This window comes from Lissotriton helveticus, chromosome 4_1, assembly GCF_964261635.1.
Source record: "Lissotriton helveticus chromosome 4_1, aLisHel1.1, whole genome shotgun sequence".
Lineage (NCBI taxonomy): Eukaryota > Metazoa > Chordata > Amphibia > Caudata > Salamandridae > Lissotriton > Lissotriton helveticus.
The window spans coordinates 1,080,626,905-1,080,652,433 of NC_136063.1; the positions used below are offsets into that span (position 1 = coordinate 1,080,626,905).

The 25,529-nt window shown below is 47.7% G+C and overlaps 1 protein-coding gene across 5 annotated transcripts in view; it reads left to right on the forward strand.

Annotated features, from left to right (window-relative positions):
• The window catches only part of TGFBR1 (transforming growth factor beta receptor 1), a 1,073,092-nt gene that overhangs the window by 685,967 nt on the left and 361,596 nt on the right, over nt 1-25,529 (forward strand). For all 5 annotated transcript variants that reach the window (XR_013610571.1, XR_013610572.1, XM_078687672.1 and 2 more), the window contains one exon: nt 24,223-24,379. Coding sequence is in view for 3 of the 5 variants with exons in the window: in XM_078687672.1 (XP_078543798.1) it covers nt 24,223-24,379 (157 nt within the window). In the remaining 2 variants the exon portion in view is untranslated. The remainder of the gene's footprint in view (nt 1-24,222; nt 24,380-25,529) is intronic.

The window sequence follows — 25,529 nt, forward strand, 5'->3', positions numbered from 1 at the left end:
AATTCCTTCCAAAAGTGCTTTCTGCTTTCCATATTAGCTGTGTTCTTTCCTCAACCTGATTCGGTAGCAGAACGAGCTCTTCACACACTTTATGTAAAAAGAGCCTTTTTGTATTATGTTGAAAGAGCAAAAGATTTTCATAAAACAAAACAACGGTTTGTTTCATTTACACCACCTCACAAAGGCAATCCTATCTCCAAGTCCGGCATTTCAAGATGGATTGTTAAGTGCATTCGAACTTGCTATGAAAAAGCTAAAAGAACTTTCTCTACACCCACTAGAGAGCATTCCACTCGCAAAATAGGGACATCTACGGCCTTTTTCGGTAACATTCCAATTGCTGACATTTGAAAAGCAGCAACATGGTCTACACCACACACATTTGCCAAACACTATTGTGTAGCTGTACTAGCACGTCAACAAGCCAATTTAGGGCAGGCAGTGCTAAGAACACTTTACCAGACAACTGCAACATCTACTGGTTAGCCACCGCTTTGGGAGAATACTGCTATATAGTCAATGCAAAGCATGTGTATCCACAGCACACATGCCTCAAACAGATTGTTACTTAGCCAGTAAGCATCTGTTCCTGGCATGTTGGGCTGTAGATTCACATGCACCCACCCTCCTCCCCGGGCACCTGTATTTCATGCAGTTCTCATTATTTACGTTATCTACGCATGGACATCTCTTTACTTCATTCACTTACTCCATTCTCACCTCTTGCTGGAAAACGATCTAACAATGGAGTTGATGCCCAACACACTATCACTGAAAGAGGGAGTCACCTTACCTCGTGACTCGAAAGACTTCTTTTGAAGAAAAACAACTTGCAAACATCCGGACCCAACACTAGATGGTAGGAATATGCAAAGCATGTGAATCTACAGCTCTGCATGCCAAGAACATATACTCACTGGGTAAGTAACAATCCTTTTCCTACTTCTGAATAGATCCTATCTCCCAGGATGCTCTGCAGTACAACTTGTGAACTTTGTTCTGAAAACACATGCATCATTGCACCGTGAACTAAGGGACCTGTCCCTGGTGAACATTACAGCAGTTCCAGTTTCAGAAGGAATAGTATGTGACAGGGTATTGTATGATGTATATGGTCCTACTGAACGTTTGCAAATACCTTGTTTGTTTTAAATGTCTTTAAATTATATCATCTCTAGCACTTCTCTGATGATTGGGACATTGTGACTGCACAATTAACTTGTAGATCTAGAGCAATCAGCTGCATTTTCTAATGATGAATTGTATGATGTTACATCTAACGTTGGCAACATGTTTAGTTATCAACATTATGGTCACCATTAGTTACACAAAAATCGTATCCCACATGCTGTTTACAATTACACTCAATGGGAAAACTGCCCTAGACCACCAAAAGGAAGTTCAAAAACATTTGAACAAACGTTTGCTTATTTTTCTGGTTTTGACACATTAGATCCAGCCTCATTTTAATTGGCTTGCTCCTACACCTGTGAGGAAACATTTGCTAATGAACACCAAGCTGATATACTCTTCTTCCTTTATTTCCCAACTGTGTGTAAAGGGTTTCAACTTTTGGGAAGACACCAAAGACAGAAAATCTGTCTGGGGGACAAACGATTGTCGTGTTCAGAGAAGTGAGGTCTTGTTCTGAACATGCCTCATACCACATCAAATAATTTTCTAGAATAAAATTGTGTAACCTGGAAGAGCCAAGAAGAAAGATTTGAACACACCTCGCGTTTCAGGGTTTGAGAATTGGCAGCATTTTACACAATACAGTGAGGATGCACTAGATACCGTGAGACGTAAAGGTTCTTTTAATTCATCAGATCCCAATTGGAAGGGACAGTTGGTTTGGCCTTAGGACACAAATGGGTGTCAATCTAGAATTCTGTGTAACACCGAAGTGTTTAGGATTAATAGGCCTGATCAGTGATATGTACTATCAGAACATTCTGGGGTGGGGGCATCATATAGTGTTGGGAAGTTGTGCTGTTAGGGAAATTACCATTATTCTTTCTGATGGCATGGATCTCAGGCATTTCTGTTGGGTCCCCAGAACCCATGTCAAAAGTGATTCTTGTTAGGGAGACAACGATATGGCCTTCGATTAATGTTTCCAACATATGCTTTGATTCTCTGAGCAAACTGAAAACCATGCTTTTTCAAAAAGATGTGGCCTTAACTTCTGCCAGAGAGAAGTTTGATCTCCAGGTTGCAAGGTTCTCGTCTGAGATACAGATAATACACCACACTAACTTCCCACTGCTTCTTGAGGAGCTGGTTCACCATATCTTTAGTATGTCTTATACAAAGGCAATATTGAACTTTTTTAAATGTATCAGCTTTGGACTTGTTAGCACCTTTCAGACTAATTTCATTATACCAGCTTTCATGCACTCAGTGTTGGGAAGTGTTTTTGGAGAGCTTCCGCTTGTCCTGCTACTTGTGGCGGGAATCCTGATTTTAATTTTTCTACTCCACCATGGACGTCCCAGTTCAATCTGAAATGGAGACGGCACTGCTTGTGCTGCAAAGCTGTGAGCAAATGGTACACTGCTTTGGCACACCTCTGCTTCGAGAACTGAATGTGCACTGGTTCTTGTCCTTCAGGCCTGTTTGGCTTCACTGCATGCAACCTGTATTCCGCTGCCTGTGCCTAGGATCACAACTGGTTGCACCACTAGACATTGAAGTACTGACGGACCCCTTGAAGGCCCGTGGGTATTGTTGTCAACAGTGTATTCCTTTGCTGATGAATGCATTCTTCGAGCCACCCTGGGGAGCTTTGGCTGCTAGTGAAATGGACAGTGGCTCTAGGATGTGCTTACAGAATGTAGTACCTCTCTCAGTGGCGGCTCTGGGAACTGGATGGAATCGCCTTTGCTCCATAAACGTGCTTCGAGTTGTGCCTCTGCGAAAGTGGTCTGCTGTTGTGGGCAACAGCAATGTTGCGTCTACCACTCGTAACACTTAAATATTTGGCTTTTTCCGTTTGGTGTGAAGCATTTGGACTGTTTTTTAAACTAAATGAATCAGAACAGCTTTTGCTTTATTTTTCTAGGCCCAAGGCTTTCTGAGTGCTTGGGATTTCAAATAGTATAATGAAGTTTTTAAGGCTTTTTTTGATTAAATCATTTTTATTGTATTTCAAACAGAAAAGACATATCGCCGGTAGAACAATGTGCGTACTGGGGTCATGCCCCTTTTCAGTCTCGTACCCCCTTACCCCCATAGGGAACCATGGTAGCCTGATGAGGCAGTGTGTCCATGTGGGCAGGTGGGAACTGGGCGAGGACCGGTCATGTCCCAAACAACCCCAACTGCGTAACCCCCCCTCCCCTCCTAAACCCCCCCTGCCCCCCGTCCCCAAACCCCCTGACCCTCCCCCTCCGGTGTGGGCATCTACTAAGTAACTATGTATCAGCATATCAGGCTGAGGGTCCTGGGGCGAGACCTCCAGGTGTGTTCCGTAACTCATCAGCCAGTCGTAGGACTTTGAGGTACTTTGGACAGGTAAGCTCATGGAATTCATCGACCAGTAAATCTACTAGGGGTTGCCAGGTTTCGAGGAATGTGTCTTGCGTCTGAGTCAGGGAGGCCTGTTTTCGTTCCATCCCCATCGTGTACCATAACTTGTGCAGCCATCCAGTGTGTGTGGGTTTCCACGTGGTGCCCCAAAGCGACAATATGTGTTGTGTTGCTGCCCCCATCGCTAATCCCATTTGTTTGCCTCTGGGTGATTTAAGTGGAAAGGTGATTTTGTTGGGTAGGCCAAGCAGTGTATATGCCGGAAAGCGAGGGATTTCAGTGTCGAAATATTTGTCAATGTCCCTAAGTACTTGTTCCCAAAAGTCTTGCACCTCTACGCAATCCCATAGTATATGGGTCAGGTTGCCTGGCTGACCGCATCCCCTCCAGCACAAGGGGTCACGGCGTGGATTACCCTGGTGCAATCTTGCTGGCGTCAGATGCCTGTATTAAGCGTTTTCTTTTTTTTCTTTTTATTAGTTCAGTTCAAAGCCAGGTACAGAATACGACAAAGCAAAAAAGGGACGTTGATATACAAAGCTTATTATACAAATGAACAAAAAAGATACAATACAATCAAAAACAATCAATCAAATAATCATTCTATCGGGCCCAAATGATCAATCATTGCCTGCCAAATTTTAATCCCCCTTTGCATTGTTTTAAGGGATTTAATGCGATATAGATTATATTCTAAATAAAAAACATTATAGAATTTTGCCCGACACATCTCATATACCGGTGCTTCCAGTTTTAACCACATTGCAGAGATGCATAGGCGGGCTACGGCCATAGCCATAAATATGAGATATCTATTTTTATAATATCCTAAGAAAAAATCAGTGTCATTAGATAATCCAAACATAATCAGCTCTCGAGAGATTACCACATCACAGTTTAAAATATGTGACAGAAATTTCTCAATAGATGTAAAAAAAGGTTTTAACACTGAACAATCAGAAAAAATATGTACAATATCTGCCATATCAGATTGACACCTAAAGCATTTCCCATTATTGGCATTGCCCCATTTCAGCATTTTAGAAGGTGTATGATACAGATTAAATAAGGTTTTGTAATGCTGTGATCGTAAATTGGCAGACAAAATAATTTTAGCGGCCGTCTTAATAGAATCTTGTAAGGGTACTACAGGAATACCCAATCTAATACACCATTTAGACTCCTGTAACCCCATATCGTCCTGATGTGTATTCAGCAAATAGTTATACAAAGTCCCTATCCGTGACGGCTTTTTAAGAATTTCCATAAAATCATTAGAACCTAGAGGTAGAATACTTTGGTGTTTAAAGATGAAATCACGTAGCTGTAAATACTTAAAGTCATGTTGAGGCACAATATATTTGTCTCTCAGCTCGTGAAATGAGACCATTATACCATCTTTAAACATAGACCCAAAAGATATAATGCCTTTCTCCCCCCATATAGGCATCGTACGATCCCAAAATATTGGTGGAAATAATTCTGTGGAATTACATGGAGTATAAAAGTTAATACGTCCCAGGCCAATGATTTTACTTGTTGAGCGCCATCCTTTAAAAGCCACTAGTACTAATTTGAACCTGGTTCTTTTATAGTAGCTAGGTTCTAGAAAGCGAAGCAGCATTTGTCGTGGTTGAGGACCGAGTAGAAGAGAGAAAATATCTTGGCTCTCAAATATGGGTGGAGTCCCCCCGATCACTGAGTATTTGATATTTTGCAAAAGACAGGCCAAATAAGATAATGCAAAGTTTGGAACGCCCCACCCACCGCGCAGAAGTGGGAGTGTCATAAATTTAGAAGCCCTGCGCGGAGATTTCCAACCCCATAGAAACCTATCAACTATGGAATGAAATTTCTTCAGTTGTATAGCAGATACCTCAAGTGGTACCGACCGAAAGTAGTACAACACCTTAGGCAAAATAGACATTTTGAGGACATTACGTCTCCCAACCTGCGACAAATGTAGACATCCAAGTTTTTCAAGCTGGTTTTTAACAGAATGTAACATGTCTGTCCAGTTCACCGTAACCAACTCTTGAAGCGACAACCTAATTTTAATGCCAAGATATTTAGCCTCTGGAGTAACGCGACAATCATTATGACAAAGCCCCGTTGAGCAGATGACCTGAGTTTTCAATGTATTAAGTTTGTACCCCGACACATTACCGAACTCTTTTGTTAGATTTTCAATCTCGAGTAGTGCTGATTCGGGATCAGATGATATAACGGCAACGTCATCAGCATACGCTAACACACGAATACTACCCCCAGGCAGCACCATAGATTGTATACGTTGAGATGTCGCCAGCATCTATAGGAGTGGTTCGATATAGATAGCAAACAGTAATGGCGAGCATGGGCAGCCCTGCCGTGTACCCCGGGTAATATTGACATATGCAGATTCCTGACCTGACAGGCAGATCTTGGCCCTTGGGCATCTATACATAACCTGTATAGCGGGTATGAAACTAGGTCCAAACCCCATTTTAACCATAATTGCCCATAAAAATGCCCATGCGACGCGATCAAATGCTTTTTCGGCGTCTAAAAACACCAATCCAACATTCTCGTGAGTGACCGCGGCATAATCTAAAACTGCGATAACACGGTGTATATGATTGATCGTACCACGTCCAGGGAGAAAGCCGTGTTGTTGATCAGAGACTAGTGCTGGTACGACCTGAATCAACCGATTTGCAAGAATTTTAGAATACAATTTTGCATCTACATTGATAAGCAAAATAGGTCGATAAGACCCTGGAAGATGGGGGGGGTTTGTCTTTCTTTTTAAATACAATTATACTTGCATCATCCCATGAAGGAGGAGGGTATCCAGCCTGAGCAGCAATAAATGTCGCCAGCATGTCTGCCTTAATAGGAAATAGCAAATGATATAGTTCTAAAGGAAATTTATCGGGACCAGAGGCCTTCCCAAGAGCCAGATCTTTAAGTGCAGTCTCAAGTTCTTGCATTGTAATAGTTGTTTCTAGCTCTTCTTTATTTATAGAATCCAACTGGGGTAGATCAAATGTAACAACCAACTCATCAATCAGATCGAGAGACAGATCTTCTTGGGTATAGAGTACCCTGTAATAATCATGAAATACTTGAAGAATGCCCTCCGACGATTCTACTAAAGTACCTTGGCTATTTTCTATAGATATTATACGCTGCGCAGTCTGACGCCCTCGCATTCTTTGAGCTAGGCATCTTCCCACAGTCTCCCCATACTCATATCTCTCTGTTCGGTGGATTTTATATTGACATGCTATATCATGACTCCACACCCCATTAATCTTAGCCTTGCATCTTGCAACTTTATCTTGTGATACACTACTATCCCGATGCATGTTAATATCGAGTATCAATTCGCGCTCTGCATTTGTTAAATCAAATAGGAGTTGCTCAATTATGTTTTTTTGTTTACGTTGTAGAGTCCAGCCATAGCTACATGTTTCCCCACGTAACCCCGCTTTGAAGCTGTCCCATACCATGGCATAAGAGGCAGAGCCCCTATTAAGATCAAGAAACTGCTGAGCCCAATCTAAAACTTGCCGTACATAGGTTTCCTCCAAAAGAAGTTTCTTATTAAATGTAAATGTCCGTTGTATACGCTGGATTTTAAGCAGAGGCAAATCTATAACAACCGGGACATGGTCAGATGTAATACGTGGCATTACAGACATCTGGGCACCAGCCGCGAGAAAGCTGGGTATAAAAATATAATCTAGCCGCACAAATTTTTTGTGGGTGGAGGAGAAAAAGGTGAAGCCGGGATCTCTAGGATTTGCCAAGGGCCACCCGTCTAGTAGCCCATGTTGAAGCAATAGTTGTCGTAACTCTCTAAATACCTTCGGCTTTCTACCCACATAGCCACTAAATTTAAGATCCCAGATGTTCGCCTCACCATGAATATTAAAGTCACCGAGTAAAAATAGTGGTGTACACCAAAGAGCAAGCTCAACATTCAAAAACTCCAGGACGGTGGTATCATCAATATTTGACCCATATACCGTGCATATCGTAGCGACAACATTTCCTATAATACACTCAACAATTGCCTATCTTCCTAGGGTATCAACTTTAGTCTTTCCCGTTGCAGTGATCGATGGCCGCCCCAGTATAGCCACCCCCCGATTCATCGTGGACTGTTGTGAAGTAGCCAATACTGAATAGCCAAAGTCAGTCAAAACTTTTCGGTTCGCCCATGGGATACGAGTCTCCTGGAGACAAATAATATCCGGCTGGATCAATCGTATTTCGTGCAGCACTCGCCTTCGTTTGAGGGTATTATTTAGGCCACAGACATTAAATGAACACATACGAAAATTATAACTAGCTATCAAATCTTAATTTACACATTGGATGATGACTCCCATAGTTAACAAAAAACAATACATTTATTCTTGAGGCTTTATAGCTTTGAACTGACTTTTCCCCCTTTAACCCCCACTCAGCCCCCCATGACCACCCAACCCCTCCACCAACCCCTCCCCACCCCCCCACCCCATGTGACCCTCCCCCAAAACTAAGGCAATAGGGCCTATCGCCATGTAGATGTGTGTGAGAACCACTCACAGAGTTTGGGCAAATCCGTTGAATAAAGAGAGAAAAAGCATGAGGGTAAAAACGAACAAAGTAAGTTGAACATAGCATTCTTATAACAACCCCTCACACTAATGAATTCAAATATTCCTTAGCCTGGACCTCAGATGTAAAGAATCGGTTCTGCCCCTTATACACAATTTTTAAAATGGACGGCTGGAGAAGAGAAGCTTGTGCCCCCTTCAGTTGAAACGGAGCAATCAGTTGACGTAGCCGCCAGCGGTTCTCTACAGTGGCATGGCAATAATCAGGGCGCACAAAAAAATCTACACCCTTCCCAGATCGCTTTTTATCCGGTCTTGCAAGGTCATATAGTGTCTGTCTTGCCAAAAAATTATTTAGTGATATCAAAATGGCACGTGGATATTGGGAACCTTGCGTGGCTCGTGTTAGTCGCTGTCGAAATGGAAAGCGGTGTGCCCGTTGGATCTCCTGAGCCCAATGCCACTGCTTGACCTCAGGGAAGGCCTCCTCAAAAAGTTCAATAACAAATTGCCTTATGTCCTGCCCCTCACGTCCTTCGGGTACACCCAAAATACGTAAATTATTACGGCGTAGTCTATTCTCCAAATCGACTAGTTTTATATGGACATCGTCCTTCTGAGCCTTAAAGCCATCAATTTCAGTTTTGTTAAGTGCAACTTGATCTTCCAATGAGGAGATACGTCCTTCTGCCTCTACCATTCTATCTGTAAAATCATTACATGATTTCGCCAACCGTCGCACGGTATTCTGAAGTTTTTTACAGGCAGTGTGAGTTTTCAAATGCTCAGCCTTAGCCTCCAGGCGTTGATCCGAGATTGCCTTTAGAATGACATCTAGTGCTGCTTGACTTGTAGTCCCGAAACTATAGCTGTTGCCAGTTTGGTTGGCTGAGCCTGCTTGGCCTATTTGACCCGGCGTTGAAGCTTGATCTGTATCAGATCCATCCCCACCAGAAATTTCATCACCCCAGTTGCTATCCACTTGTTGGTTTACCACAGTAATACATGTTGTATCCTTGGTGGTAATCTCAAGTGATGAGGTCTCCACCTCGTCGTCCAGGTCGACCTCCAAATCAGAGCCCCCAGAATGTTCTGACAGTGAATAAAATTCACTATCTTTATTACTGATAGGATCCCCATCTACGCCTTCTGCCCCACTTGGAATCATGGAAATGTCCGGAGCTTGTATGTACTCAACGCTAGTAGCTGCATCGGTAATAGGGCATAGTGTCATAGCAGTTGTGGGGTTAGATAGAAGTACTGTAGACGCAGGAGAGACTACTGGAGACACAACTAACTGTGCAAGCGCTTCCACCAGGGTCTTATCACAAATAGTTATAATACCCACAAAAAATAGAAGTAGGGATAGTCTAGATCTTTAGTATCAACAGGGTAGAATAACAGAGTTAGTTCCAATAGTTCCAATGGTTCCAATAGTTCAAATAGTTCACGGCTTGCAAATATATAACAAATCCGAAAATTTTGAGTTTTTTTTTTTCCTTTTTCCCTTTAAAGTTTTTTTTTTTTTTTTTTTAGCAGAGCCGCCTTTCCTCTACCTTTCACCCACCACGCTCACAGTCAAACAAGGCAGGATACACGATCTCTCTTCACGCCGCCGGGTACACCCTCTCAGCTGCGCGGATGTCACAGGCTTCACCGGGCGTCTTTATATATCGTGGCGTTTCTTGCCTTCGCATTCACAGGAAAAGCCGAGCCGAGATTCGCTGCAGTACGCCTCGCGTCTGGCATCCCACCGCCGACGCCCTTCCTCCAGCCGGCAACCAGCAATTAACTGAAGGAGCTCGGGACTCCAATCCACCAAGCCCCCACCGACAGCAGGGGGGCCACCGGGACCACGACCACAACCGCCAAGCACTGGGCAATGGAGAACGCCAGAAAACAGCGCGCTGAGACCCAGGTAAGAAAGGTCAACGGATCGCCAACCGGAGCTCCTCACACATACGCCTGACCAGCAGGCGCCATCTTGCCTTAACCTAATAATAAGCGATTTTGGCTGCTGATTCTTTGCTAGCGACATTCTTGGCAGTATGGTGTGCCCTATAATATACGTCTTGCCACTCTTTGTTAGTGAGGGATCGTCCTAACTCCCTTTCCCATCTCCTTTGACCCGCTGATCTCGCGGATGGAGGTCGTGGGGGACATAGGATTGCATACAGTTCCGTTATTGCATGCCTATCCGATTTCTTGGCATGAAGCCATTTCTCAAATGGGGTTAGGTGCCTGCTGACCTGTGGTAACATGTACCTGCCCATGAGCCAGTGACGAATTTGGAAATACTCAAACCGCGGGAGCGCCTAAGCGTCCTGTAAATTCGGCAGCGACATACAGCCGTTGAGATCGAAGAAGTGTCCGGCTGACCTGCAGCCAGACGGCTGCCATCAGGGGAAGGATCCCCGGACCATGCCTGGTGCAAAGGCCGGGTTATCGAATAAGGGTGTCAGCGGCGAAGGGTAGGTGGTGAGTCCCCGAGCCACCGCGACTTTGTCCCACACCTGCAGGGTAGTGCGAATAATGGGTGAGTTTTTCATGTAGGTGGGGCGATCTTGCCGTCTAAGGAAGGGAATCCTCCACAACGGCATCCGGGCCATTGCGCGATCTTGAAAGAGCCATCTCTTTTCAGATTCGGGGCGGTTCCATTCCAGGAGGTACCTGGGTTGCGTCCCCTGGAAGTATCGTAAAAGATCCGGGACTCCCAAGCCCCCCACCTCTGTGGTGTGGTTAGTGAGTTCCCTGCGTAGGCGCGGTCGTTTGCCCGCCCAAACGAAATGCCGGATGGCATCCTGGAGTTTCGCGAGTAGGCCGATTGGCGGGGAGACTGGTAGCGTCTGGAATAAATATAGAACCTGCGGCAGCAGAGACATTTTGATCGCCGCCACCCGCCCCAGCCATGAGAGTGAGTGTTGCCGCCACCTCATGAGGTCGCCCAACAGTTGACTAAGGAGGGCTGTATAGTTCTGCTCCACGGTTTGGACCGTGGACGGTGTGAGAGATATGCCCAAATAAGGCACGGACATACTGGAAGAGAGCCCCCCCAGATTGCGGGGAAGAGTACTAGACGCTCGGGCATTACATCCCAGCGGGAGGAGCAATGACTTCCCGGCGTTCATTTTGAACCCCGACACTGTTCCGAACGATTCCATTTCCGACAAAAAGGCCGGGACTGAGTTTAGAGGGTCTTCCAGTGCTGCGAGGATGTCATCCGCATAAAGGCTTATGGTCTGCGCTTTTCCCCCAAACTTGACTCCTGTGATCGCAGGGTTGTCCCTGACCTTTTGTGCGAAGGGCTCTATGTAAAGGGCAAAGAGCAAGGGGGAGAGAGGGCATCCCTGTCTCGTCCCCCTCTGGATGGTAAACGGTGCGGAACACACCCCATTGACCCTAATGACCGCCTGTGGGGCGGAATAACAACCGGCCACCCAGGCGCGGAAGCGTCCCCCTATGCCGAAGCGTGCCAAGGTGGCATCGAAGTACCCCCATTTGACCCGGTCGAACGCTTTCTCTGCGTCGACCGAAAGTAGGGCCGCGTCTGAGTCATTGAAGTGGGTCTTGTCTATGACGTGGAGCAGGCGTTTCGTATTGTCGGAGCATTGCCGGTTAGGGATAAAACCCGCTTGGTCCAGTTCGATGATGCCGGGGAGGCAAGGGCCCAGTCTCGCGGCCAGGATGCCAGTAAATAGCTTTAGGTCTAGATTGAGCAGCGATATGGGCCTGTAGGCCGCGCAGACGGTGGGGTCCTTTCCCGGTTTCGGTAGGATAACGATATCGGTCTCAAGCATGTCGTGTGGAATGGAGCCAGGGCCCTCGAAGGAATTGAACAGTCTGGACAGGATCGGGGCTACCAGAGGGCAAAATGTTTTATAAAAACCTGCCGAGAAGCCATCCGGTCCCGGAGATTTGAGCGGTTTGAGGCGTGCTATCGTGGAGATTACTTCATCCGTCCTGATCGGAGTCTCAAGGGAGCGCGCGTTTGCTTAATTGAGGGCCGTGACTGCGCCCGTGGCAAGATAAGAGTCTGCGTTCCCTCCCTCTCGGGTGGGCTCCGCGGCATACAATGACGCGTAAAATGTCTGAAGCGTTGCAGATATCTGCTCGTCGTCTTTGTTCCTGCCCTGCGGTGTCCCGAATGGATGCTATCCTCGAGCGCAAGACTTTGGCCTTGAGCTTGCTGGCTAGCAGGCGGCCTGTCCTATCGCCGCCCACGTAGTAAGTGTACGCAGGGCTGCATATTCAGCCCGATCTAGGTCGAGGCTCGCTAGTTGGGCCCTGGCCGCCTTGAGCTTGCGCCATATTCTTGGGGCCCCGGTCCTGCTGTGGGCCTGCTCGAGTTCGAGCACTGTATGCTTGCCTCTTTTCCTGGCGCTCCCGAGATTCCACTGCCGCGATTGCTATTAGCTCCCCGCGCACCACCGCCTTCAGTGCACCCCAAAGCGCCGCCAGGGATACTTCTGTCGTATCGTTCGTGGCCAGATACTCGGCGATGCGTGTGTTGGTGTGTTGTCACCCCTTTGCGGTGGAGGAGGGCCTCCTTGAGGCGCCATTTGCCCTTGTGTTACTTTGGCTTGGGAATCCGAACGTGGACCGTTAGCGCGTTATGGTCAGATAGTGCAGCTGGGACAATCTCCGTGTCCAAGGCCGCCATCTCCGTGGAACCCAGAAAATGATCTATTCGGGCGTATGTGTGATGTACATGGGAATAGAATGTGTATCCCGGGGTGTTTGGATGTTGTGACCTCCACATATCTACAAATCCCCTGCTCTCTAGCCATTTCCCCCTCTCCTGGGATATTGCGCCTGTGATCCCAAATCTCTGTCCCGACCTGTCTTTGAGGGTGTCCATTACTAGATTGAGATCGCCCCCGATGAGCGTGGAGTTGATGTTGTGAGCGAGCGTGTCTGCCAGGGCCCCAGTGAGAAAGGATTCCTGTTTGGTGTTGGGTGCATAGATTGACCCTATCACAGCCGACCATTCCCCTATCTGTATTTTGTATGCAAGGAGCCTCCCCGTGATATCTGCGATTTTGTCTCCCACCTTACCACGAAAGTGGCGCGCGAATAGGATGGCGACCCCCGCCTTCTTCTCAGTGGTGGAGGAGTAGTATTGTGTCGGAAATGCCTTAGCCCGCATTCGATGCCAATCCTTAGGCAACAAGTGTGTTTCTTGTAGGAGGCAGATCTCCGCCCCGGAGTTTTCTAAAAAGGAAAGGACGGCCCTGCGTTTAATGGGATTGTTGAGCCCCTTAACATTGTGGGAGAGAACCTGCATTGTGGAGTCTGTCGCGTGGGAGTTGTTCATGGGTATCCCGTCTTGCCTAGCCATCCTAAGCTGTGTCCCCTCCTCCGCGCTGTCTGCAGTGCACCACACCGGAGCCCGCCCTCCCCCATCCCACCCTCAACTGAGGACCATCCCCCCCGCCCCCCTCCCAGAACCCAACCCCAACTCCCGCAACCCACCAACCCCCTTCCAGCCCCCCCCCCCCTTCCGAAACCCCAACTAAGCAACCCCAAGAACAAACCATAGTCCCAGGTCTATCGGAACGTAGTTCAGAACTGCTGTGTCACAATGTGGAGGGTGATGTAGCAATGGCGGCTCGAAGGCCCCCCCACCCCTCCTCCCTCGCCCTGCGGATTTAGTGCATAGAAGGCAAAAAACCCTGACTTCAAAGGTTCAAGGAGGATTCGAGGTGTCCTTGACCACCTCCTGGATGGCCGCCGCTTGCTCCTGGGCCATGGTCGCTGGGTCAGGTTTAAGGCCTGCCTTGGGAGGACGTCGTCTTCGTACCCGTTGCCACCCGTCTCGCGAGGGCTGGGATGATCCGTCCATCGAGTGTCGCGGCGACGTCTCTCCTGGCATATCATCTTCCGGTAGTTCAATGCCCAGCAAGGTGCAGGTTTCCCGGAGTGAGCGCATCTGATGTAGGACCCCTTGCCATTTAAAGATCAGTCTGAATGGGTGCCCCCAGGAGTATGGAACCTCTTTATCGCGTAGGAATGTAGTCACCACCCGGAAGTCCCTTCGCTTTTGGAGAGTGATGGCCGATAGTTCCTGAAACAAGGCCACCGGGTGACCCTGAAAATGGAGAGGTTGTTTCTGGCGGGCCTCTTTCAGTATGCGTTCCTTTTAGGGAAAGTCAGGGAGATAGGCCAGGATGTCCGGTGGTGGGGCAGGTGCGCGGCGCGCCAGGCCCACTCTGTGCGCGCGGTCGATGCGAATGTCAAAGTCAGCGGGCTCGCCAAGAATAGTTCCCGCAGGTAGCAAGTGACGCTGTTCCCCTCGGCTTTCAATGGCACTCCCCGGACCTGTATGTTCCTCCGGGAGCGATTTCTAGGTCCTCCGCGTGTGCCTGGAGGTCCACCTGTTGCTCCCGGAGGCGTAGCATCTCTTGTCGCATAACCTCTATTTCTTCACTGCGGGCGTGGTCCGCTTCTTCCACCGCAGCCACCCTCTCTCCCAAGCCATCCACATCCCTGTGCAGTTCGCGTTGCTCCCCAGCGCGAGGTCCTGCTTCAGAGCCTGGAAGTCGTCGCGAAGGGTATTAAAAAGCGACTCCAAGAATGCCCTCGTGATGGGGGCCCCCCGTCGTCCTGCGTGGGAGCGCCGGCCTGCGCTGTGGACGAGGGGGGACATCTGGCTCTTCTCCCCTCTTGCGGAGCCTTTAGCCAGCATGTCAGGTATCGTTCGGGTCCCCATGCGCCCTACGTTGGACATGCCGTCTCTGTCACTCGGCCCCACTGGGCAGGGTAGGTTAGCGCTCTCTGTTGGGCGGAATGGGGTGGCTGGGTACCTCCGTGGAGAACAGGTAGGCCGGCGGGGATCGAGCAAGACCAGTAAGCAAAACCAGTAAAGTAAATGTCGCCTCTAGGGAGCTCCACAGTGTAGGGTTACTTTCAGTACTCACTGAGCAGGCCGCCGCAGTTTGTCGTCGTGATGTGGAACAGGCCGCTGGATTCCTCCACCCCAGGCGCGTCCCCTTCCAAGTCGTCCTGTAAGGGTAGAGTCTCTGGGGGACTGGGCTGTCGATTTGGTAATAAGACCTGCCCCTGGTCTCGGCCTGCAGCGCAGCGGATGGTAATCCCAGCCTAGGCCCAAAGCCTGGGCCTCGATTTTCGCTGCAGTCCACGAGCCTCGCCCGCCGCCGGCAGGCCCCCCATTGCAGGCGGCACGCGGAAGTCGGCGCCAGCCAGGAGGCGCTTTTTATGTGGCTCGTTGTAGCCACCTCCGCTGGTCAGCACTGCTGCTCCGGGGCCCCCGCTCCCCGCGAACCAGGCCCGAAGCCGGAACCTCGGTTTTCGGGGCGGCCCGCCGGCCACGTCAGAGCGCCGCCACTCAGGAGCCGCGCTGTCCGGGGTCCGCCGGGCCCTGCCGGGCAAATCCAGGACCCAGCCTCGGCGATCGCCGGCCTCAGGCGTGACGCGGGGACCGCGTAGGGCCCGGCTCTCAGTATTGGGTCCCCACCGGAGCTATCCGCAGTCCGCAGCCGCCATTTCCCTCCAGCGCCCCGGCAGACACTCGCGGCTCAGCCCGCAGTGCTCCAGCAGGTGCCGCAGCGATTCCGGACGGTCCCCGGGGCCAGTGCTGGTAGGCGCTGTAGGAAGGTAGATCCCTGACTATGGTTGCCCCCAACTTTTTGCCTGGTGTTTTGCTGGTTTTCTGACTTAGTTGACCTGGGGCCCTGCTATTCAGGACCCCAGGCCTACTGCTCTCTCTGTAAAATGGATTCCATGTACCTTAGGTACATATTTAATTGGATACTGAGTCACCTTATCAGTCCCTGTACAGAGTACCTTAGGTGCCCAGGGCATAGGTGTACCCAGGGCCTACCAGGGGCTGCAGCATGTATTATGCCACCCCTGGCTGGCCATCCAAATCTGACACAACTGGCTGCACGACAGCTGGGGCAAGGTGGTGTAATCACCCTTTGCTGTAGATATAGTATTCCTATATCTAAACCTAAATGGACACACAGATCTCCTATCAGTCACTCCTATGGCAGGCCTTAACAATCCTGAAGGCAGAGTGCTTGGAATCGTGTGAGATAGTGGTCTGGCACGAGCTGAGCCTGTCTGCGGCTTTCGGGATCCATCCCTTAGCCGTTTCCATGATATCGCATACCATATACTCTTAAGTGCATTATAATCCTCGCGGTTATATGCCAACTCTGGTATCGCTTTATCAAAACATGTCGAGTAAGGTGTCATACGAATTGGAATACTAACCCCTCGCCAATTCTGGCGACGGGGTTAGCATTCCACCCTTCTAGAGGGACACGACATGTATGTAACCTGTAACCCCGGTTAAAGTTAGACAGAGCCTTAGCTCCACAAAATGGATGCTGCCACCGAGACACAAGTCTGCCCTCCTGCTGCTGGGAGTCCTCCCAGCCCAGGAGGCAAGGACAAAGGGTTTCCTGCCAGGGGCGGTGCCAGCACCGTCCCAGACAGGATTTTGTGTATTCTAGGTAGGCAGGGCTTTAGAGGAAGGTGACTGCAAGTGGCACCCCGGTGCTCACTGTGCATAGGCCGGCTGAAACCAGTTCCAGGGGCACTCCAGCCCCTGGCCTGGGGAAAGCCCGCCAAAGGAGAGGGGTGTAACCACCCCCTCCTAGTCCCACCCATAGGGCAGGACTTAGTCGCGTGCCAGCCCCTTTTTGCAGGATAAAGGTAGGAACTGGCCCCCTTCCAAAGGAGATCATCTTTGAATCCTGAAACTACTTTCCACGAAAGGAACTCAAGACTTCTTCCCAAGATTCTCCCTTGTGACTAAGGAGTAGTCACCCTGCAGCAGCAGGCACCAACCAAGCATCGCGGTTTGTTGCCAGTCTCTCCTTCGGATCAAGACTGCTCCAGCACGACGAGAACCGGCTTCCCTGGCACCTCTGACCTCAACCTACATCATCAGCCCAGCTGTGATCCGTGGGTGTGACGAGACCTCGAGGGACCGGCCATCTTCAGAACTGCACGACGCTTGTCCAGCACGACCACCGAGTGACCCTCGACCGAGTGCTTTGGGGTAAGAGAAGCCCCTACCCTGAGCAGCTCCAGCACCGAAGTTCAGCCCCCCTGCATCCACGAGATCTGCGTGGGGCCCTTCTGCTCTTTTGCTGCCAACCGCGTTGTCCAGGTCGCTTGCCCGTTGGCTAGTGGCCCCCTCACGACGCTCCACGACGACAACCACTGCTGGTCTGGTTGCTCCAGACTAGCCCTTGCTCCCCTCCAAAAGAGGAGCACCCTGGACCCTCCTGGTCCACTCAAGACGCCATTTTAGGTCCACCGCGTGGGCCTTGCATTTGCCAAGACTTGTTGCCCAATCCTGGGTCCAGCGACGTCGACAGCAAGAACCTTCGTGGGACAGCTCGCACCTCCATCCTGGTCGCCGACAACGCCTCCTGGTCCGAGAGACTGCAGAGCCCAGCAGCGCCCACTCACCTGGCTGAGGTGACTTCGTCCGGTGCCATCCTGGTGCCCACTCAAATCACTGGCTAGTGATTCAGAACTTGGTCCCCTCTGCTTACAGGTTTCTTCTTCCCTGATCCAGGCTTGGATCACTCCGAACTTTCTTCACTGGCCGCCTGCCAGCAACTCTTTCTTCAGGCTCCTGGATCTTCAACGAGGGTTTCCGACGCAACTTCAACCCTATGCAGCCGCAGCCCCTGGGCTAGGTAACCTGAGTACTCCGGTGCTCCAGCATAGTCCAACACCCTAAGTGTTCGGATCCACTCTTGTTTTCGACCCACCTAGTCGGGTTCGCCCGAGAACAGTAACTTTGCAACTGCTAGCCTCCATAGACTTTTTCCCGCCTTACGCGTGAGAGTTCCCACTCTGCACACGACGTCCACAGGCCTCCTGCATCTAATCCCAGTGTTTAGAATTGTAGGCCTAGCGATTCCTAAGTCTAGAAAAGTATTACTTACCTGCTAGCAAGTTCGCATTCCACTTACTGAGTATATGGTTTTTCGTGCCCCTAGGGCATTTGTGTAAATTGTGCGACTTAAAGTATTTTCTTAAGAGTTTTGTTATGTGCTTAGCTCCCTGACTCATAAAGAGTTCAGGGTAGCCTTGTTATAAATAAATATCTGTTTATTTTCATAACTTGTGTGGTGTCCTTTCACTTGGTGCTCAAGGGGTAATGTGATGGTAAAACAGCTGGCTTAACACGCCCTCTAGAGTCTTAGCCTTAGACTGCTCGTATCCATGCTACTAGGATAGCTGGTCTATAAGGTTGACTTACAACCAATCATCAATAAGGGTTGTTTGGACTGATACATAGTGATCACTAGAATAGTGAGCACTGCATATCAGGCCAACTTCTCACAGGCGCTCTCCAGGGAATCAGGAGTCTTATGTTTTTGGGGGGTTTGCAGGCTGATGATAGGGGCGACAAGGGGTTCAGGACCAGGGAGCTGCGAGGAGCACGTCTGATCAGGCCGCCATCTTGGCCACGCCCCCTTTAAGGCTTTTTAAGAATATTTTTAAGCTTGCTTTTAGATGGTGTTAAAGGTGGGTTTAGACCTTTTTCAATCCAATTTAATTATGGCCTGCTGACTTTAAGATAGCTTTTATATATTGACCCTTAATATGAGGACAGTGTGTTGTGTGCCCTGGTTAGGCCCATGTAGGGAAGCAGCTCATTCCTTACATTGTCCTATTTTTCACAACAACATTTCTGCCGCGCCCTTTTGCACATATTTGCGTGCACAACAATGGTGGGTTAGTTTCTCTGAAACTACTTTGTTTACACGTCTAGTTTTGCACAGCATTATCACAATGCCGCCAACATTATGTACAAGGCCCTTTTACTCACAATGTACAAATGTTGTTCTAGCTTCATGAGGCGACAGGGCTATTTCTACATATCCATAACATCACTAATCTATCCGCACATGGCAAGACTGCTTTCAATTATAAATAATGAGTATCCCAAATGTTTAGCAGAGGAGGCACTTTAGCTGACACCTATGGTCCCTGCATGCTGAGACTTCACCATGCAGCGGTCTGACATTTCCGTGAGGGGTGTCAAGTTTGTGACAAGGACGGTGACCTACATTCTCTCCCGCCAAGTAATGGGGTTGGATCATGCCTTGGGCGGATTCTTGAATATACATCTACACACACTGTAGGTACATTCAGAGTAGGGTTTGCATCTACTATTTACACTTTTGGTGCTTGTATTCTATACAAGAATAACGTTGTTTCAATAAATATATTGAAAATGTCCCGGTGTGTATTCTGTATATTTCGCTGAGCACCAGTATGCACCAATTGACTGAGTGAAAGATTCTGATCTGTTTCCGCCATCCCTGAGGGGGTCAGGGTTGTCGTGTTCAGTGGTTGACAGAAACCATTAGCTCCCTGGTGAGGATAGGGGGGGGTTACGGTGGTACTGTGAGCTAGCTGGTCTTTAGGCCAACATATTCTACTGGGGTGCGCGTAATCAGTCAAGGCACCTCACCCAAAGTTTGCTGTCCAACAAACGCGCAGGTCTTACGCATTAGTGAGAACTACACAACAGAGTGCCCCTCTGCTGTGCCACTCCACTCGGCTCTATGCCACTTTACTGTGCGCACTCCATTCGATTCTACTCTATGCCACTCCACTCTATTCCTTTCCACTCTACTCTTCTCTATGCCCCTCTACTCCACACCACCATCTTTTAGCTATGCTGAATAGAAGTCATGTTTCTGTATAACATGGCTGTAATACATTGGCAAAGCCAATAGCGCTCATACAGGCAAGACCTATTGGCTTTGCCAATGCTTGTTTTCTGTGTCTTTTCAAAAAAATACCTATGGGAATTAACACGGAAAAACTTTCGCCACCCTCCTTTTTTCTTGGGACCCCGCTTGACTGAGCACCCCAAAGCTCACCATAAAGTAGCTGAGCGCATGAGCTCTTTTTTAATTTTTTTAATTAAAGTTTTCTGAAAAAGTTTCAAACAGCAAAGTCATTACCAAAACAAAAAATACATATCCCATGGAAAACCTGACCTAACTATTACGAAACAGTGGCAACGGCCACTGTGTAATATGTATGTATATGTTAATATGTATGTATATGTTGGTGTGTGTATATATAAGTAGAAACGCCTTGAGTAAGTCCTGATGTCCCTCACTCAACAATGGTTATAAACAGTATATTTAACTCTGTGCTTCTGCAATCTGCATGTATGGTTTATGGCATACGGTCTGTTCAGTGCATTACATATAAAGATGTGTTTAGGAAGAACCACAGCACAGTCTCACTGCATAGGTCCTTAATGTAAAGAGGAATGAAGATCCGGATAATAATGATACAGATGCTTCACGATCATAACATAGAATTCTTTTAGGAGGTTATCACTCTGTTGAGCAGAGGAACTGGTTCCACGGAATGAGAGGGTTGAGATGTTACTCCTGTTGTTTTCTTGTCCCCAAAAAAGATATTGGTCTTTGTTCTATTCTGTGCCTTTGCGTCCTAAAGGTCGTCCTCTACAAAGAGAAGTTCACAATTCTTTTCCATGCAAACATTCTTTTGACTTTGGAACTGGAAAACTGCATGTTATCCTCAGACTTGTTAGCCTATTTTGATTTTCTGATTCTTCAGTCGCATAGGAGGTGTCAGTGTTTTGAAGTGGGCTCCACCCATTACCAATTGCAGTCCTCCCTTTCGAGATAACATCAGCTCCAAGCGATCGTCAGTGGCTGAGATCAGTTAACGCATTACATCACTTTATTGTTTGCTGCAAGAATAAAAGGTGGCACTGCTAAAAGTAGCCCCAAGTCCTGGATCAAAAGTGAGAACACCTGCAAATCAAAATTACCAAGCCACAAATGTTATGTTATGTTAATTTTGTCTTTTATAGCGCACGGCTACTCAAAGAGTGTCCCGGCGCTTTATTGACAACCTGAGAAAGACAAACACAACACAAAGATAAGAAAAAGCAGGGTCAGCTAAAAAAAGAAGGGAATCTAAAGGGCAAAAAGCCAAGTTTTAAGGCCCTTCCTGAAGGCCAACAAATTCAAGGTACTGCGCAATGCCAAAGGCAAGGTGTTCCAAAGCTGTGGAGCCCGCAACCTAAAAGAACGGCCTCCAATGCGGGCCTTCTTCACGCGAGGGACCATGGCAAGGAACAACGATTCTGATCTTAGCGATCGCGCCGGATGGTAAAAGGCGAGCCTCCTTTGCAAATATTTAGCCCCTGAGGCGTGAAGAGCCTTGTGTGCCAGGGTCAGGGCCTTAAAAACTATCCGCTTCCGGATAGGGAGCCAATGGAGAGTCTGCAGAAGGCCGGAGACTCTGGCTCGCCTATGAAGGCCGAATATGGCTCGCGCGGCCGTATTCTGGACCACCTGCAGCCGTTGCAAGAGATACTCCGGCAGGCCGAGGTATAGGACGTTGGAATAGTCCAATCTTGAACCAATTAAGGCCTGCACCGTAGTCCTCCTATGATCCTCAGAGAGCAAAGGAAGAAACTTCCGAAGCATCCTGAGGAGGGCAAAACAGGTGCCAGTAAGAGCAAGGATCTGAGATCTTAGAGTCAGACCATTGTCTATCTTGATCCCCAGGTTCTTCGCCGACTGAGACGATCGAGCTGGGGGAGACATATCAGCGGGCCACCATTCCTGCCAATGTGGATCGGATTGGCAACCGAAGAAGAGTACCTCAGATTTATCTGAGTTGCACCTGAGGCTGTTCAGCTGGAACCATTTAAAAACAGCCCCACGGCACTCACGGATACTCTCTCCATCAAAAACCTCTCCTCAAATAACATTCCCTATACAACAAAATCCCACTATCTCCCTCAGAAGAAAGTCTTGGGTGCTTCAGACAATGTCTATGGTGACCTGATGTCTTGGAACCTGTTTATGGACACAGTCCAGATACTTGAGTCTTGGGATCATTAAAAGATCCTAATGGTTCAATTGCCTGGTGATGAGGACACTTTCAAATTAGTGGGCCATTTCCCACTGTGCCCAAAGGTTTTCTTTCCTCTAGAGACGTGTCTCATAACCTATTTATTGCTATAGAGATTTGTTAGTGGTACGTTATGGTGGGACTAGTCACAACTGGCCACATCTGAAAAAAGGGAATATGACTTAATCTGGTCATTTTCTCAGATTCATTAGAGCTTTAGCGATGGGCCCAAGTGTTCTGTATTCAGGTTTCCTTCTCTAACCAGGGAAACTGATCCACATGCCATGGGTGTAAAGACAGACTTGCTCCTTTGGGGCTGAGAAGAGGTAGATATAGGCACTCTTTGTTCACGGGGCAGGTAGGGGTGATGTTAACTCACTGTGTTTGATGTTGAAGGTGCAGGCCCTCCACTCTTTCGATGGTCTTTCTTTCCTGTTAGTCAGCTCTGCTGGGTTGCCGAAGCAAGTCCTTGATATACTCAGTTCCTGAAGCTGTCCGTGTGCCAGTCCTTCCAGTAGGTGTGCATTATGCTATCTTGGGGTAATGCTAAACCAACCCAGAGGACATAGTAACATGTTCTTAGGCACCCGCTATAATGCAGCTATCTGAAAGAAACAATTAGTTATAGATTCCTTACCTTGGAGTTACCCCCAGGCGTCAGACTGGATCCGGAAAGTTTTTGGTCAGCAGTACACCTGCGCGTCGGAAGGTGGCGCCGATGACTCCGCGTTCGTCATCGGCGTCGTGGTCTCTGGGATGGCGTCACGGTAGGTATATAGAAGCCGCCGTCGCACGCTGATGTCAGTTCTTTCTTTTTCAGCGTCGGTAAGCGCAGATCCGGAGAGAGCGGTACCTCCAGTCACTTTTTGACTGACTTTTTCTTAACTTTTGTCGACTTCGTTTTTTGAGTCCTTCAACTCCTGGTGCACGAGGGATGCCCTGCTTCAACGCTAGCGGTTCCTGGAACTGACTGATGTCGATGGCGGATCCTCACCGCGTGTGCCTCTACTGTCTGGAGCGCGACCACGACCCCAAGTCGTGCTCCGACTGCCGGACCATGGCCCGAGAGGCTTTGCGGGAGCGGTCCTGAAAGCTCCTCGAGGCCTGGCAGTCGGCTCCGCGTTGCTCGAGGTCCCGTTCACGTAAGAGGTCGAGGGACCGATCGCGGAGCCACCACCATTCTCCATCTAAGTCTTCGCACTCGGGGTCAGGTCAAAGCACAAAAAGTTCTTCAAGGCGCTTGTATTTCGTGTTTTTTGAGGGAAGTGCGTGTACTATAGAGACAGTCCACTCGCACAGAAACCTCCTTAGGGAAGTAGTTCTTGGAAAACACAGGGAATTTCCTTGGATCATCTAATATTCCTACTTCCATTTTTGAAGGGGGCTGGCTTCAAGGTGATTGAGCTAGTGATACAAAAGAAGCACTATTTAGTTTACCGTTCTCGGAAACTTTCAATTTTTAAATACCTTATTTGTATCCCCATTGCATAACTTGGAAAAGGCACCTGGCACGGAGTCTTCTATGGATTCTATTGCATTTCTCTGCATGTCAACTCTATTCTTTTGCAAAAGACTTTCCAATGGGACTATTTCTATCCTACAAAGTCAGATCTTGGGTAGCGCACATTTTGTAAGGCATTTACTTGGCCTAATTAATTTGCATGTTATGAATCCCAACACTTGAACCATGTGTTTCTCAACCAGTGGCACTTTGAAGTTTGCCTGTTTATAGTGGATGGATGGAGCTGCATGTTATAGAAATGGCTCAACTGGGTCCTTTCAATCTCTCCCAGAACAGAATTGTGTAGTTGAGCTTTTTTTCCTTTGCATTCTTGATTAAAAAATAAACGTAAAGCTTAGACTAAGGCAATTTCTTGCAGGATATGTATTCTGTAGTAGTGCAAACTGGGCAGACAAATATTTCTTCTACCTTCTCACAAGTACTATTCAATAAATGATTAATGGTATCTCGCTCTTCACATACTTTATCCTGCTTTGTGATCTGTCATTTCTGTGTTGACCCAAATATCAGACCGTAAATATATGTTTCCATTTTTACTAGGTAATTTGACTCGCTGCTGGATCTGTGGGTTAATAGCATTAATACAAATGTTCACATGATCCTAAATATGTCACTAACCAACATTTTCTTTTATTAATATAGCAGTGTTTGTTGTTTTCTTTGATGCAACAGGGAAACCAGCAATTGCACACAGAGATTTGAAGTCCAAGAACATACTTGTCAAAAAGAATGGAACATGCTGTATTGCTGATTTGGGATTGGCGGTGAGGCATGATTCAGCTACTGACACAATTGACATTGCCCCAAATCACAGAGTGGGAACCAAGAGGTATTTATAGCAGCATCAACATTTTCATAACCATTTTCTTTTTCTTTTCACTATCATGTTTTTGGGAAAAGGAGCTTATTCTAGATTAACGTGCAGTGCGTTTATCTGTTATTTAGTGGTTGGGTACCTAACTAATCCTTGAAATTTCACTCATCAGATGATTAACATGGCTGGAATGATTGTGACTTCTGACTATTTTAAAACAAAGTCCAAAATGCCCCAATATGTTTCCCATCTTCTGCTTTTCATCCTCTGGTTATGAAGCAGGAAAATGATTGGATATTGAACATTATTGTAAATCAAATCAGAAAATGTGGGCAGTATGAGGGACTAAAAAATCTTCAATAACTGATGAAGAACCCTGTGCTCTTGATTACCCTATAAGATCGACTGGTATATCAGATAAATGTTCCCAAATCTTTTGAGGACTTCGTTCACAGGAGATTTAGATTATATAGAATGATTTAATTTACTCTATATATTTCCTGACATTTCTCTGTTTTTGGCTATGGGCAGAACTTAATTTAGATCATCCTGTGTGTTTCATCACGAGTATCCATGGAAGAGGTATGCAGGTTGTCTCTTATAAAAACCAGAAAGTAAAGGGGTGTTGAACACGGTTATCAACCTTAGCTGAAGGCCTTTAAAAACAGAAAAAATGCTTGGCTTTACCATTGCTTTGAAAGCTGATGCCCTTAATCAGCAGGCACCCATCTGGGCCCTGAATTTACCTCTTGTAACAATAATGTGGATGTTAAAATGTAGCAGTGCAAAAATTATACGAATCGGAAACCAAAGAACAGGAGGAACCATTTATTATGTATCTCCTACTTTTGGCCTGAACAATTTGTTCCTGAAGAAACCTAGGGAGCCATACAGCCCAGTGATTTCAGAGCAACAGATGGCAAAACCTAAAGGTTGTCAACACCCTGGCTTCAAAGACTATTGATGTGGAAAAACCAAACCAAAAGTTTACCTCTTTTAAGAAAGTCTGTGACAGACCTCTTCGGGCCAATCCAAGGATATCTGCAAGACACACACTACAAGATAAGACTCAACTTCTGAGAATGTGACCAGAACCCAAGAAGAATATTATGTTGAAATCCCCTCAAAGGAAGTTGTCCAACCTTGATGTTGAAACTGAAACTAA